General features: G+C 48.9%; 1 protein-coding gene across 3 annotated transcripts in view; it reads left to right on the forward strand.

Moving 5' to 3' along the window:
- Window positions 1-4497: 4497 nt before the first annotated feature.
- CDC42BPB (CDC42 binding protein kinase beta) overlaps window positions 4498-13891 on the forward strand; it is a 111852-nt gene continuing 102458 nt past the window's right edge. Inside the window, exon 1 of one of the 3 annotated variants that reach the window (XR_014243301.1) lies at window positions 4498-4956. Coding sequence is in view for 2 of the 3 variants with exons in the window: in XM_082387408.1 (XP_082243534.1) it covers window positions 4782-4956 (175 nt within the window). In the remaining variant the exon portion in view is untranslated. The remainder of the gene's footprint in view (window positions 4957-13891) is intronic. The other 2 variants (XM_082387408.1, XM_082387407.1) reach the window with 2 other exon arrangements.

A 13891-nucleotide genomic window follows, 5' to 3' on the forward strand; every position in this document is an offset into this window, starting at 1 on the left:
ATGCCGTAACAGTAGAGGCGGAGACTAGGGTATGAAAAACCTAAACTATTTACTATCTGGACCTTGGCTGAAAAAGCTCACCTGCCCCTGGTCAAAAGGAAAAGACGAGAAATTCTCTCTCCCAGTTTTTTTTTAATTTTTATTTTTTATTTGGCTGCACCGGGTCTTTGTTGCGGCACGTGGAATCTTAGTTGACACGTGCGGGATATTTAGTTGCAGCATGAAGACTCTTAGTTGTGGCATGTGGGATCTGGTTCCCTGAACAGGAATCGAACCCGGGCCCCCTGCATTGGGTCTGTGGAGTCTTAACGGCTGGACCACCAGGGAAGTCCCTCTCCCAGTTTTAGTATACAACATCCTAAAGGAGTTCACCGATTGGCCTGGCGTGAATCATATGGTGCCCCTGATCTGGGGTCGCTGTGGGTTGGGGGGAGATGGAGAGCTGACCAGCCGCCTTGGGTGACATGTCCAACCCCTGTGGCGGCCCCTCTAGGATCTCATGAGCAGAGTGGAGCCAGAACAAAGACTTACGGGGAATGGGGTTCAGGGGACAGGGGGTGCCAGGCAGACAAACACCAGACTGTCCAGCAAAGGGACAATGACCTTTGTCTGGTGTCCATGTACAAGGGATTGCTCAGTGAGCTTCAAAAGCAGCCCTCCATCTGGGGGCACAGTGGACTGGGGATGGACTCCCAGCCGGGAGAGAAGACTCACGAGCTGCTTTGGAGGCAGAGCCAGGAGTGTGCTGCTGCGTGGGGACCTGCCTGCTCTGGAACATGTCAGGGTGAGGGGTGCTTCCTGTGGACAGACGTGAGCTGTGTGGACAGATGTGAGTTGCATGGATGGGTCATCTTAGGTCCTGTCCGGTGGTCTCCATGGAAGGGCAGAGGGTCCCCTGCAGGCACCAGATAAAACACCCACCCAGAAAAGTGATACTGCTGCCCAGAAGAGAGAATATCAGGGAACTGTTGGGGAGCCTGTGAATGTTCCCAGGAGAGAGGGGTCAGCCTACACTTTGCCAGACCAGAGGTGAGGCCATAGCCCTCCCCAGTGCCTCTCCGTTCCTCCTCTCTGGCAGCCACCCTGGGTGGGTGGCAGCAGGGCCGAGCTAGCTGAGTGGCTTGCGGAAGGAACGAGGGAGACTGCTGAGCACAGCCCCCTTTCCCCAGGGTTCATCCCAGGCCCTAAAGGGCCCAAGGGTAAGATTTTTTTTTTTTTTTTTTAATTATTATTTGTTTATTTATTTTTGGCTGTGTTGGGTCTTCGTTTCTGTGCGAGGGCTTTCTCTAGTTGCGGCAAGCGGGGGCCACTCTTCATCGCGGTGCGCGGGCCTCTCACTATCGCGGCCTCTCTTGTTGTGGAGCACAGGCTCCAGACGCCCAGGCTCAGTAGTTGTGGCTCACGGGCCCAGTTGCTCCGTGGCATGTGGGATCTTCCCAGACCAGGGCTCGAACCCGTGTCCCCTGCATTGGCAGGCAGATTCCCAACCACTGCGCCACCAGGGAAGCCCCCAAGGGTAAGATTTAAAGTTAAATCAGGTTCAAAGGTTTGACTCTGTAGACCTGGACACTCTAATTTCTGAACTGAGATATTGTTTGTGACTGGGTTACTGTATGTTGTACATGTTTCAGGGTCTGAGGCTAAAGCTAGGCTTAGTCTGGCTTGCAGTGTTGCAAAGACCAGAAACCCACCATACCAGCCTATGTAGGAGGAGTTTATTGTAAAGATACTGTTATGGACTGAATGTTTGTGTCCCCAAAATTCATATGCTGAAATCCTAACCCCCAATGTGATGTTTTTAGGAGGTGGAGCCTTTGGGAAGTGATTAGGTCATGAGGGTGGAGCCCTCATGAATGGATTAGTGCCTATTTATAAGAAGCCAGAGAGCTACCTCTTTCCCCATGTGAGAACACAGAAAGACAGCCCTCTGTAACCAGGGGTAGGGCAGTCACCCAGAACCAGACCATGCTGGCATCCTGACCTTGGACTTCCAGCCTCCAGAACTGTGAGAAATAAGCTTCTGTTGTTTGTAAGGCACCCAGTCCATGGTACTTCGTTATAGCAGCCCAAAGTGATTAAGACACAGAGGAACCTCATGGATGCCAGAGGACACTGGGATTCCCTGGTCTGGGGAACACAAGACACTCTATCCATCAGCTGGCCACAGAGCCCCTAGTTTTAGAAATAAAAACTCTAATGCACAATACCAGCTACCAATATGTGAGCATGTAAAGCAAGCCAGGCACTGTTCAAAGTACTCTCTGGGTATTAACTCATTTAATCCTTCCAGAAACTCACTGAAATACTGGGGTAGGTCCTATTATTATTCTCTTTTTACCTCCGAAGAAATCGAGGCACAGGAAGATTTCTAGTATTCAGACTAATGGGCAAGACTCACAGGTATCCACTTAGGCAAGTGCTAAGAAAAACTACAGGGTGAGCTGGGGCCTGATCCAGCCCAGGCAGTTAGGCAAGGCTGCCCTGAAGGGACAATCCTGAAACAGATTGGGGCTGAGCACACAAAGTGAAGAAGGTGGTCAGGGAGGGGCATCCAACGTGAAGGGCTAGGCAAGTGCAAAGGCCCTGAGGCAGGAGGGAGCAGGAATAGTAGAGGAACAGCAAAGAGGCCAGTGAGACTGGAGTCAGAGACTGAGAAGAGAGTAGGGACAGGGCTAGAGGGCTGAACAGGGCCAGGCGACCCTGCTGGGTCTGAGCATGAGAGAATATACTGTGCAAATGCAGACACAGCGGGAATGAAGGACGTTGTTATACGTACACTGGGACAAGGGCAAAAAATGGGGACTGTCCCAGACAAATTCAGACGTTTGATCACCCTACTTAAAAGCTAACATGAAGAATTTGGTTTTAACTGTAAAATGGCCACGTGGGCTGCTCGGCCTTTTTTTTTTTTTAAATTGAGGTATCATACACATAAAGTGCATACATATTTAGAGTACGGTTTGATTAATTATGTACAGACCCATATACCAAGATGGGTCTGGTCAAGATACAGAATGTTGCTAGCCCCTCAGTTCATAATCCCCCCAAAGTATCCTCTAGTCTGACCTCTAACACCAAAGATTGTTTTTGCCTGCTTTTAAAAAAGTAAGGTATAATAGATATACAGTGATATGCACTACTCTTAAGTGTACAGCTTGAAGAATGGTCCTTTTATGTATTCCTGCATAACCATCACCAAAGTCAAATTACAGAACATTTCTAGAGGCCCAGAAGGCTCCCTCCTACCCTTTCCAGTCAATACCTCCCACAGAGGTAGACGCTATTGTGATTTTCTCTCCATGAGCCAGTTTTGCCACAGGTTCCTTTAGTGTTCCATCTTCGAACCTCTATCTGTCCCCTCATCTGCTCCACCTGGCTGCCCTGCTCCTACTGAAGCTCCCCCCGCCCCCGCCTCCCTTTCCCAGGTTGAGGATCCCGAACCCTGCATCCTGGCTCCCCAGCCCTCGCCCACCCCCATGGCCTCAGTGACCTCCCACGAGTTCTAGGCCGCCCCTCCTCTCCCGACGCCAAGGGTTTATTTGGGTGGAAGACATTCTCCGTCACCCTCCTTCCCCCGGCACACGAATAAACTCGCAATCTTGGTATAAGCAGGGACTCGCTAGGCAAACCCAGCCTGGAGACAAACAGCAGGCCCCTTCCTACCAAACTGCCACCCCAAGGCATCTGTTTGCGGGGAGGGGAAGGTGGGCAGTAGAGTCTGAAGCGGCCACTGCGGGTGCATCACGAATTCACGGGGCGCTGGGTAGCCCGCGGGGGCGTCCCTCTCCAGCAGCCCCCGCCCTGTACGGGCCTCAGTCTCCCGCCCGTCAAGTTAGAAGAAGGCCGCCTTTTCCGTAAGGCCGCTCCCAGCCCAGATGAGACCCGATTTTAAAAGAGACGGCCGAGGCTGCCAGCGCTGCGTCTGCGGGACGGCCCTCGACGCTCACGTCAGCCCACCGGCCACGAAGCCCCCAGGGACGCCAGGGCCCGCGGCTCTGCTCCGAGACCCCGGGTCCCCTTCGGGAGGCAAGACGTGCGCGCGCGGGAGCGCGCGGGAGCGCACGCCTCGCACACAGAGGCCCGGTCCCCGACGCGCTCGCGCACGCCGCCCGGCCGCCCTCTGCGCACGCGCCTGCGCCGCAATCTCGGCGGAGCACTGGCTGTTCGCTCGCCCCGCCCCCGCCGGGCGACGCTCCCCTTCGACCCCGCCCGCCCGACCTTCCCAGCATCCCGAACCCCTACGGCAAGCGGCGAGGTCCGATCCCGCCGGGAGCCGGGAGCCGGGAGCGCAGGGGCGGGGCGGCGCGCTGAGGTCAGCGCGGCGGCGGCCGGCCACGCCGTGGTTGGCTGCGCCCGCGCTGGCCGCGCCCTGGTTGGCTGCGGGCCGCGGGGCTGGGCCGCCGGGTCGGGGCTGGGGTCGGGACTCGGGCGCCGGCCGGGCTTGCGCAGCGCTCGGCTCCGCGCCGCTGCAGGTCGACGGCGGGCGGCGAGGAGGGTGCGGCCGCGGGCGGGGCCGAGGAGCGCGAGGCGGGGGCGGGCGGCGGCGCCGAGGGGAGGAGACCAGCCCATGGACCCGCGGGGCCCGGCGCCCCAGACGCTGCGCCGCCGGGACCGAGCCCAAGATGTCGGCCTAGGCCGGGGCGCGACGACGCGGACGGGGCGGCGACGAGGGGCCGCGGCTGCCGAGGCTTGCGGCCGCCGGGACGCTGAGGGCTCGCCCTGACGGACTGGCCGAGCGGGCGGCGAGAGGCCGGCGCGTTGGGAGCGGGCCGCGCGGCACCATGTCGGCCAAGGTGCGGCTCAAGAAGCTGGAGCAGCTGCTCCTGGACGGGCCCTGGCGCAACGAAAGCGCCCTGAGCGTGGAGACGCTGCTCGACGTGCTCGTTTGCCTGTACACCGAGTGTAGCCACTCGGCCCTGCGCCGCGACAAGTATGTGGCCGAGTTCCTCGAGTGGGGTAAGTGTGCGCGGGCCTGACCCTCGGCTCTGCGACCCCCGCCCGGTCGCGCCCTCCCCCCACTCCGCCCGCCTCCTCCCTGTCCTCGGGCTTCCGCTCATCCCGCCTCGTCACCGCTCCCAGACCCGCCGCCCCATCCCTGTCCGGCCGCTCCTGGCGCCCTCACCGCTTCGCGGCTCTCCATCCCGCCCTGTCCTCCTTTTTGGCCTTCGCACATCCGCGTTCGGCCGACCCGCCCCCTCATCCTGCCCCTCGGAGCCACATCCTCCGTTCCCACCCCCACCCCCGCGCCCGGCCATCGCCCCGGCCGCTTCCTAGATCCACCCTCCGAGTCTGGATATCGTTTCCTGCAGCACTCCCTGGGATATCCGCCCCTCGCCCTTGGGGTCCGGAGTCCGCGTCGAGTTGCTCCCCCCCCCCCCCCCCCGCTCGCCCTGCTGGCTTGTAGGGGCAGCGGCGTGTGCTTTTTGCGTCTGCCCCCCCCGTACGTCTCCTGGGAGCCCCTCCTAGGTGACAGCCTGCCTGCATCCCTTGGTGTCCGGAGCCTGAACATCCCTTTGACTGTACCACCTCTAAGGGAATTTTAAGGTTAAAAGCCTTATTTTGAATACGCCATGCGAGAGCAAATTGATTTTTTTCATTGTAGTTTTGCCAGACCCTTGTAATATTTGGGGGCCAGCTGGAACTGTTAGTATATGGAAGTCACTTAAGAACTTTCTTCGTCTGATCTTTGCGTGCCTTAATCATTGGTCAACTAAGGTATTATGCTTTATTAGAACAAAAATTTGATTAAGCTACTTAATGGTTAGAATCTCAAGAACAGCTACACGTGTAAAGTGAAATCTTCTTACATTCTCTTTCTCTAACTTGGACATTTTGTCAAGATCCTCAGCCTCATATAAAAATACTGAGAAGGAAGATGCAATGTTTCTGTTCAGGGTTCAGGCCAGATCTATGAAAATCTTATTCTTGGGTCATGTGTGTCACTGGACTAGGGCTGTGCAGTTTGACCCAGTAATTTCTAACCTTTGGGGCTGATAAAGCTGATATTGACATGAAGAAACAAACAAATGTAGTCCATAGTGAGGCCACCTACTCTGCCAAAATGGTAATTAGAATTTGGAATTTTGTTTACAAAATAAAACTTAAGTTGCGATATTCTTTAGAGAGCTTCTGTTTTTCGCTCTTTAGTGGAATTTTGATGTCTTGTGAGAGCAGCAGTAGAAGGAGGCCCACAGCCCCAGGACAGCCTGTTGTGCTTTATTGTGGTGGGGTCCACCTTTCTTGATTATATACGATATCAGTAAAATAAGAGTACTATTCATTTCCTGGGGTCGTTTATCAGTGACATGATTTCCACCTGAATGATTAACTGGCTTCACGGTTGCTTTGAGAGTGAAGTCTTTGGTGCCTGTTACATCCCAGCCTTCTGAGTATCCTCTTTGCTGTTCTTGCTGAGCGTTTGATCTTGAAATCCAGTTTCAAGATCAGGTTCAACTCAGTGCTTGGTATGTGAGTAAACGTGTGACTGAAAAGCCGAGGCAGAGGGAAGGTTGAGTTAGGTAAGGTGTGGTCCAGCTAGCCTCTGGCCTGGGGACCTGCAGTGCCTCAGAGGGGCTTATCCTGAAGGCTGGGTGCCCTGTGGAGCAGTGGTCCTTCCTTGTGCAGCCCCCTCACCACCAGACGGTACCAGCCACTCTGTGAACTGGTGGGCTTCACTGGAGGAAGCTCTTCTCTGCATGTGCGGAGATCTTACGAGATTTGGGTTTTCCAAGTCTAAGCTGTGTGCTGTAATATAGAAATATTTTGAAAATTGTGTGCTGGCTCTTTGGAAATTATGATTACAAATAAATTACATTATTCTAAAGAACTCAGTCTGCACAGAACTTTAAATTACAGAGAAGAATGTACTCTAAGGTGGCATTTTCATGGAATAGTAATATATTTTAGAAGCAGTATTTCATCTCATGTGTGTTAACACGCACCGATGTAACTCCGCAGTGTGTATTACTAGTTAGGATGTGTGTGCAGTCATTATTTAGTGTTACTTCGAATGCGCAGTCATTGCGTTTGGAAAGCAAAGAATGGTCTTTCAAGTGGAATTGTTTGCGGAGCATTATTAGGTGCCCTGACTTCCAAGTGGAATTACTTCTGCTCTGCTCAAGAAACACATACATAGGCTGTCAACCTGCGGATTGTTGAGTTTTTGGATTTACACTCTGCCTGATGTTTGAGACCTCTGATGTGTTGAGTCCTCTCATGCAGAGGGGCCAACCTTGCTAGGTGTCTGTTAACAGTTATGTAGAATTCTTGAAACTTAGTGAAGAAAAATAGCCGATTCAGCCCAGATTTGAGACTTACTGGGGAATCTTTGAGGAAATTTGGAAACTATAAGTAATAAAGATTTTAAGTTTTAAAAGAAGATTTTCTTATTTCCACAGTGGTTGCTTGGGACAAGACTCATCCTAGGCTTCACTGTAGATTTTGCCTTTAATTTTGCCTTGATTGTGTTTATAGTTTGATTAGTTTTCTCTATGAAATACAGGACCTTAATTAAAAGTTGGAAATACCCTGCTTCGCATGTGTATTTCTTTAAGCTATTTTTTAAATGCAAATTTGATACCGTTTGAAGCAGAGCATATGAAACACTTTGAAATTTCTACAAGTAAACAGCAACAAATATGGACAACTAAATGAGGTGAAATTGTTGTTTTTCATCTTCGTTATATAAAAATACTTTTACATGTCTTAAAATTTTTTTTTTGTGACTTAAAAATGATGGCTCGTATTCTATTTGGACAGAGCTGATGTTTGAAATCCCAGCCCATTGGCATTGGGTGGACCACAGTGGCCCTCTGCTCTGACCCCCATGTGGCCTGCAGACCAGGTGTGGGAGGCCTGGAGCTCGCTGCTGGGGCAGACCTGAGCGTGGGTTTCCCGATTCCCACCCAGTCCAGGGCATCTTCTCTCGTCGTGCCACCATGCTTCCTCTATAAGGGCTAGAATTAATCTTTGTAGCCCTCTGTTTAATTTCCTCATTGGTGATTTTTCTTGTTATGAAGGAAGTGGTACCTTCTCAGAGTTCACCTTCATCTGTGTGAATTCCTGTAGCTCTTGGCCTGGGGATGCTCAGCCCTAGGTGTTAGTGGGATGACTACCAAATTTAATACGTTCAGGCTGAACTGATGGTGCTAAACATCTCAAGATACATCTTAATCTAATGGTTTCTCCAGATAGAATTTTTTTTAATTAATTAATTAATTAATTAATTTATGGCTGTGTTGGGTCTTTGTTTCTGTGCGAGGGCTTTCTCTAGTTGCGGCAAGTGGGGGCCACTCTTCATCGCGGTGCGCGGGCCTCTCACTATCGAGGCCTCTCTTGTTGCAGAGCACAGGCTCCAGACGCGCAGGCTCAGTAGTTGTGGCTCACGGGCCTAGTCGCTCCGCGGCATGTGGGATCCTCCCAGACCAGGGCTCGAATCCGCGTCCCCTGCATTGGCAGGCAGACTCTCAACCACTGCGCCACCAGGGAAGCCCCCAGATAGAATTTTTGCATAACATCGGAACACGTTTTTTAAGTAACAGATATAAGAAACAGATCTTTTGAATGATAAGATCCAATTTGTAGGGGAATACTGGGATTGTGTAATAAAATTTAGGTTAACATAGTTTGGATTTGTAAATAGGTATTTGAAATGCGTGGTGATATTGACTACAAGGCAAGTGATGGAACAGCTGAAACCATTAAACATTAACCGGCCAGCCTTACTTTTTCTCTCTTAAAACCTCCTCCATTGACAGTTGGGCTTTGAAGTAAACAGCAGTGTCTGTGTTAAATCTAGACTTGCAATAAGTAAAACTGGAGTTGGAGTGAGTTGTTCTCACTTCGAGATACCACTGTGTGAGCTACCTGAAAAAGCTTATGCTGTGTGGTGAATTGCTCTTCAATTGCAAATGCAGGTAAGGTAAAAACTCAGAAAGCGCTGCAGGCAGTGTTGACAGGAACGCCCCTTGCCTTTGCCCTGCCTCTTGTTGCAGCACCTGACGCCCTTGGAAATCTTGTCCTGTCTGTGCTGACGTCTGTGATGCTGGATAAACATGCGAGCAAACAGGACTGTTAATTTCAAACTATATTAAGTACAGCAAAGCTATTGAATGCTTTTTTTGGTAAAGAGGCAAAATGTGTTTTTTGAGACTAGTAAAGTAAAAAGGATCATGCTAGAAGAGACCACATATAGATTTTTTACCCTTTTTTTTAAAATCATAAGTGGTAAAATGGGGCTTCCCTGGTGACGCAGTGGTTAAGAATCTGCCTGCCAATGCAAAGGACACGGGTTCGAGCCCTGGCTTGGGAAGATCCCACATGCCGCGGAGGAATATGGTAATTTTTGAAGGCTTTATTTAGACTTAAAATCTACCAAAGAACAATTAAACAATTAGTATCTATTTTATTTTATTTTTTTAAATTTTGTTCATTTCAAATAAAACATACTATCTATGAGATGAAGGGCACACTTTATGGTATGATTTTTAAATAACCTGTGTTTCATATTAGATTTTTGCCAGTAGGTAACTGGCAGCAAAATTGTTTTCAGATTAAAACTTTGCAAAAAGGATCAATTATATAATAGACTTGAAAAAAATTTTTTTTTAAATATTTAATTTAATTTATTTATTTTGGCTGTGCTGGGTCCTAGTTGCGGCACGCGGGATCTAGTTCCCAGACCAGGGATCGAACCTGGGCCCACTGCATTGGGAGTGCAGAGTCGTACCCACTGGACCACCAGGGAATTCCCCTATAATAGGAGGCTTTGGATTTTTGTTATCTTTAGGAAAGAATTAGAAATTTGAAGAGAAATTTGAATTGAATTATATAATTTCTGTTCTTATATTGGAGCTTCTTTGGAGACGTAAGGAATTTACTCTTCAGGGGGGAGTCCTAACATTTACTGGCATGATGATGATTCCACTAGCCTCCAAAATCACAGAGTCATGGGTTTGAAAACGGTTAGGAGTTTGAGAGATCCCATGATCTGCCCTCCACCCCCATCTCCCCTCTCCTTTGGGTAAACCGGGCTCTGGACATTTTCCCTAATCATTTCTGAGCAAGTAGCCCTCTCACCAGGGTTCCTCTCCTTCACGGACCCATGGTCAGCCCTGGGCCTCCTTGCCGGCACCTGCTTTGAAATATCTTAGTTTTATTGTAACCTTTCTTTCCCCCCCATTCCCATTATCACTGGCCTAGCTGAAGCTCTCAAGCCCATAGACCTAAATTAAAGCCTTTCTCGCTTGAAGATTTAAATATTTCTGCCAGATCAGTCTTCAACACTGCTTTTCATTTCATCACTCCCCCTTTTAAAACTTCTACAATGACTTTGTATTCTGTTGCCTTAAAAAAATCAGGTCTGAAATCCATGGTCCAACGCTGGAATTTAACATTGACCTAAGGGACTTCCCTGGTAGCACAGTGGTTAAGAATCCACCTGCCAATGCAGGGGATGAGGGTTCGAGCCCTGGTCTGGGAAGATCCCACATGCCATGGGGCAACTAAGCCAGGGCGCCGCAACTACTGAGCCTGCGCTCTAGAGCTCGTGAGCCACAACTACTGAGCCCATGTGCCACAACTGCTGAAGCCCGTGCGCCTAGAGCCCATGCTCTGCAACAAGAGAAGCCACCGCAATGAGAAGCCCACGCACCGCAACGAAGAGTAGCTCCTGCTCACTGCAACTAGAGAAATCTCGCGGGCAGCAACGAAGACCCAACACAGCCAAAAATAAATAAATGAGTGAATGAATAAATAAATAAAACAAATAAACCTAAAAAGATACAACTAATCCTAGTTTTAGAGGTTGAGATTAACGGCACCTCTGACCATATCCTGTGGGGGTAATTTTCATTAAATACACTTTTACTTTTATTAAAGTAATGCATTTACTCAGTTTTAAAAGTCAAGTAGTTCTACAGAGTTATTCAGTATAATGCAAAACAGTAGTCCCTCTACCAGCCAGCCCACTCTGGGTCTAACTTCTAAGCAACCACTTTTTTGTTGTTGTTGTGTTGGGTCTTTGTTGCTGCGCTTGGGCTTTTTCTAGTTGCGGCGAGCGGGGGCTACTGTTCGTTGCGGTGCGCGGGCTTCTCATTGCTGTGGCTTCTCTTGTTGTGGAGCACGGGCTCTAGGCGCACGGACTTAAGTAGCTGCAGCACGTGGGGCCAGTAGTTGCGGCATGCGGGCCCTGGAGCACGTGGGCTTCATAGTTGTGGCACGTGGGCTCAGTAGTTGTGGCACGCGGGCTCCGTAGTTGTGGCACACAGGCTTAGTTGCTCCGCGGCACGTGGCATCTTCCCGGACCAGGGCTCGAACCCATGTCCCCTGCATTGGCAGGCGGATTCTTAACCACTGCGCCACCAGGGAAGTCCCTAAGCAACCTCTTTTAACCCTTCTGTTTCTCCTTATCATCAACTGTCTTATGATCCCATTGAACTGCCAGTAATAGAGAACCAAACAACAGTGACTTAAAATCAAATTGAATTCTATTTCATGTGACACTGTTGGTAGTCAGTCCAGGCTAGGAAGACAGTCTCATTCCAAGAAGTCTTCAGGGACCTGGGCCCTTTCCTGCTAAGTCCACTGTGTGGTCTGATGGGGGCCCTCCTGTCTACACTCCAGGCAGAGGGTGAAGGTGTTATGTGGATGGGGAGGATTCTTGGATGCTGATGGTCATCTGTTTAGCAGTTCCTGCCTCAAATTTCATGCATCTAAATAGCATGCTTGTACTGCTGATTTCTGATTTGCCATTTTATATATTATCTGTTAACTTCCTACTGTGGAAGGGAAGGCTGTGGAGCTTTACATGTCTTCTTTCCTGCACTGCCCGAAACACACACACCCTTCCTTTCTCTCCGCTTTTCCAAATCTGGCTATATAATAATTTTTGTTTAAATTGATACTCAGTGTTTGTTGTTATCATTGGGTAAACATTTTAACAGCTGAGCCACATAGGATACAGTTAATTCACAGTCTGCTAAGGCAAGGAATTATTTTTGTGTTAATTGGAAGGAATTATTTTTTCTCTCATTTAGCGAGGATGCCAGTGTACAGTCATGAATTTAGTCCAGGCTTCTAAATAGAACTCCCCAGTGCAGTCAGACACCTCGAGTAATCGCTCACTTTTCATCCCTTGTAGAGCCCTTCATTTTCCTGTTCCATTCTAGGCTGTTTCTTCTCTAGGCCTGCTACTTAGCAGTCATCCTGGGATTTCTCTTCGTTCCTTATGGGAATTCTTTTTGTGCCTCTCCTGTGTTGAATGGGAATTCCTGGATCCTGTGTCTTATATTCTAGTGGCTTCCTGAGAAAGAGTTCATCAGAGAGAAATTTTTTTGAGACCTAGCCTGTCTGAAAATGGCCTTTTCTTCCCTCACAATTGAATGGCAGTTTACCTGGGTATTGAATTCTAGGTTACAGGTCATTTTTCCTCAGAAGTTTGGAAGCTTTACTCAGATGTCTACCTACTGTTGTTGCAAAGGGGAAGCCTGAGACCATTGTGATTCCCACGCCTTTGTGAGACTTGTTCCATCTCTGGGAGCTTTCAAGGTCTTTATTTATCCCTAGTGTTCCTTGGTGGGTCTTTTTGGTGGGGACACTTGGGTCCTTCAGCTCTCCAAAACTTTTCTGTATTATATCTTTATGATCTCTGCTTTCTTCATTTTTGCCTTTTTGGTTGCCTGTTATTCATATTTTGGACCTTCTGGAGTTTTCTGCTAGTTTCCTTTCTCCTACTTTTTTCCATTCGTTGATCTTTTGCCCTTATTTTTCTGGGAGAGAGCCTCAGCTTTGTCTTCTAGTCTTTACATTGAGTTTTTATTTCTGCCATCATATCTTTCATTTCTAAGTGTTTTTGTCCTTAGTATTTGTTTTTTCTTTTTTTAATAACATCTTGTTTTTGTTTCATGAAGGCAATCATTTAAAAATTTTTCTCTTTATTTTTTTGTTGATTTATGTGCATACATTTATGTTATACAGACATTTTCTTTTGTTTCTTGTGCTGTCTCTGTTTCTTCCGAGTCCTTTTTATCCTGTTTCCTACTTTGGTCTTTGTCTTTGCTGTCAGAAGCTCTTCTTCAAATGTCTGGTGATTATTGGCTGTCTTCCATAATTATGCTGGACTGATTGGAACTCTCTGTGTGCACAAACTTCAAATGTTGAGTCTCAGCATTAGAAGTCAGATGGGGACGTGGCTCGTTTGAGGGGCGTTGCCAGAGTTGTTAAAGTAGCTCCTCCTCTGGGCTGTCAGTTTCCCCAGAGTGGGGTTTCTGGTCTCCTGCCTAGATGGTGAGAGTGGTATATGCCCAGCTGCCAGCTTTCTGCGAAGGTGGGGTGAGGTGGAGGAGGGCCATTGGCGGGGATGGGGGTGGGAGGAGGTCTGGAGTATAACTTCTTCTGCAGACTTAAAGCCAATTCTGTTTTCTGTCCATTATTGTTTAGCCTTCAAGATACTGGTGCTGCTTCATCCCTACTTCACTTTCACTTTTCTAGCTTTGCTAAATTAGATGCCACTTGTCCATTTGCTGTCCCCACTGTGCAAAATTGTGTTGACATTTGTAGTCTACTGTCATTCATTCAACAAGCATTTTTTAAGGACTTAAGAAGTGCCAGGCACTGCAGTGATGACAAAACAAAATTACCGTTCTCTGGAGCTCATGTTATCCTTGAGGCTACGTCCCACTGTAATCTATGCTATCATTTTATGAGATTTCCAGATGGTTCAGAGATAAGGGTGTCCATACACTGGAGGTAACTGAAAGGTACCCTAGTTTTCATCTCTAAATGAAGTCAGAGCGTACAGTTGCTGTTTCATTTTTTTTTGGACGTATTCTGTTTGTTATATTTACTCACTTATTAGAAGGGTTCCTGCATAAGTAGAAGGAAGAAATGGAGA

Source organism: Balaenoptera borealis, assembly GCF_965194805.1.
Source record: "Balaenoptera borealis genome assembly, chromosome: 3".
Taxonomy (NCBI): domain Eukaryota; kingdom Metazoa; phylum Chordata; class Mammalia; order Artiodactyla; family Balaenopteridae; genus Balaenoptera; species Balaenoptera borealis.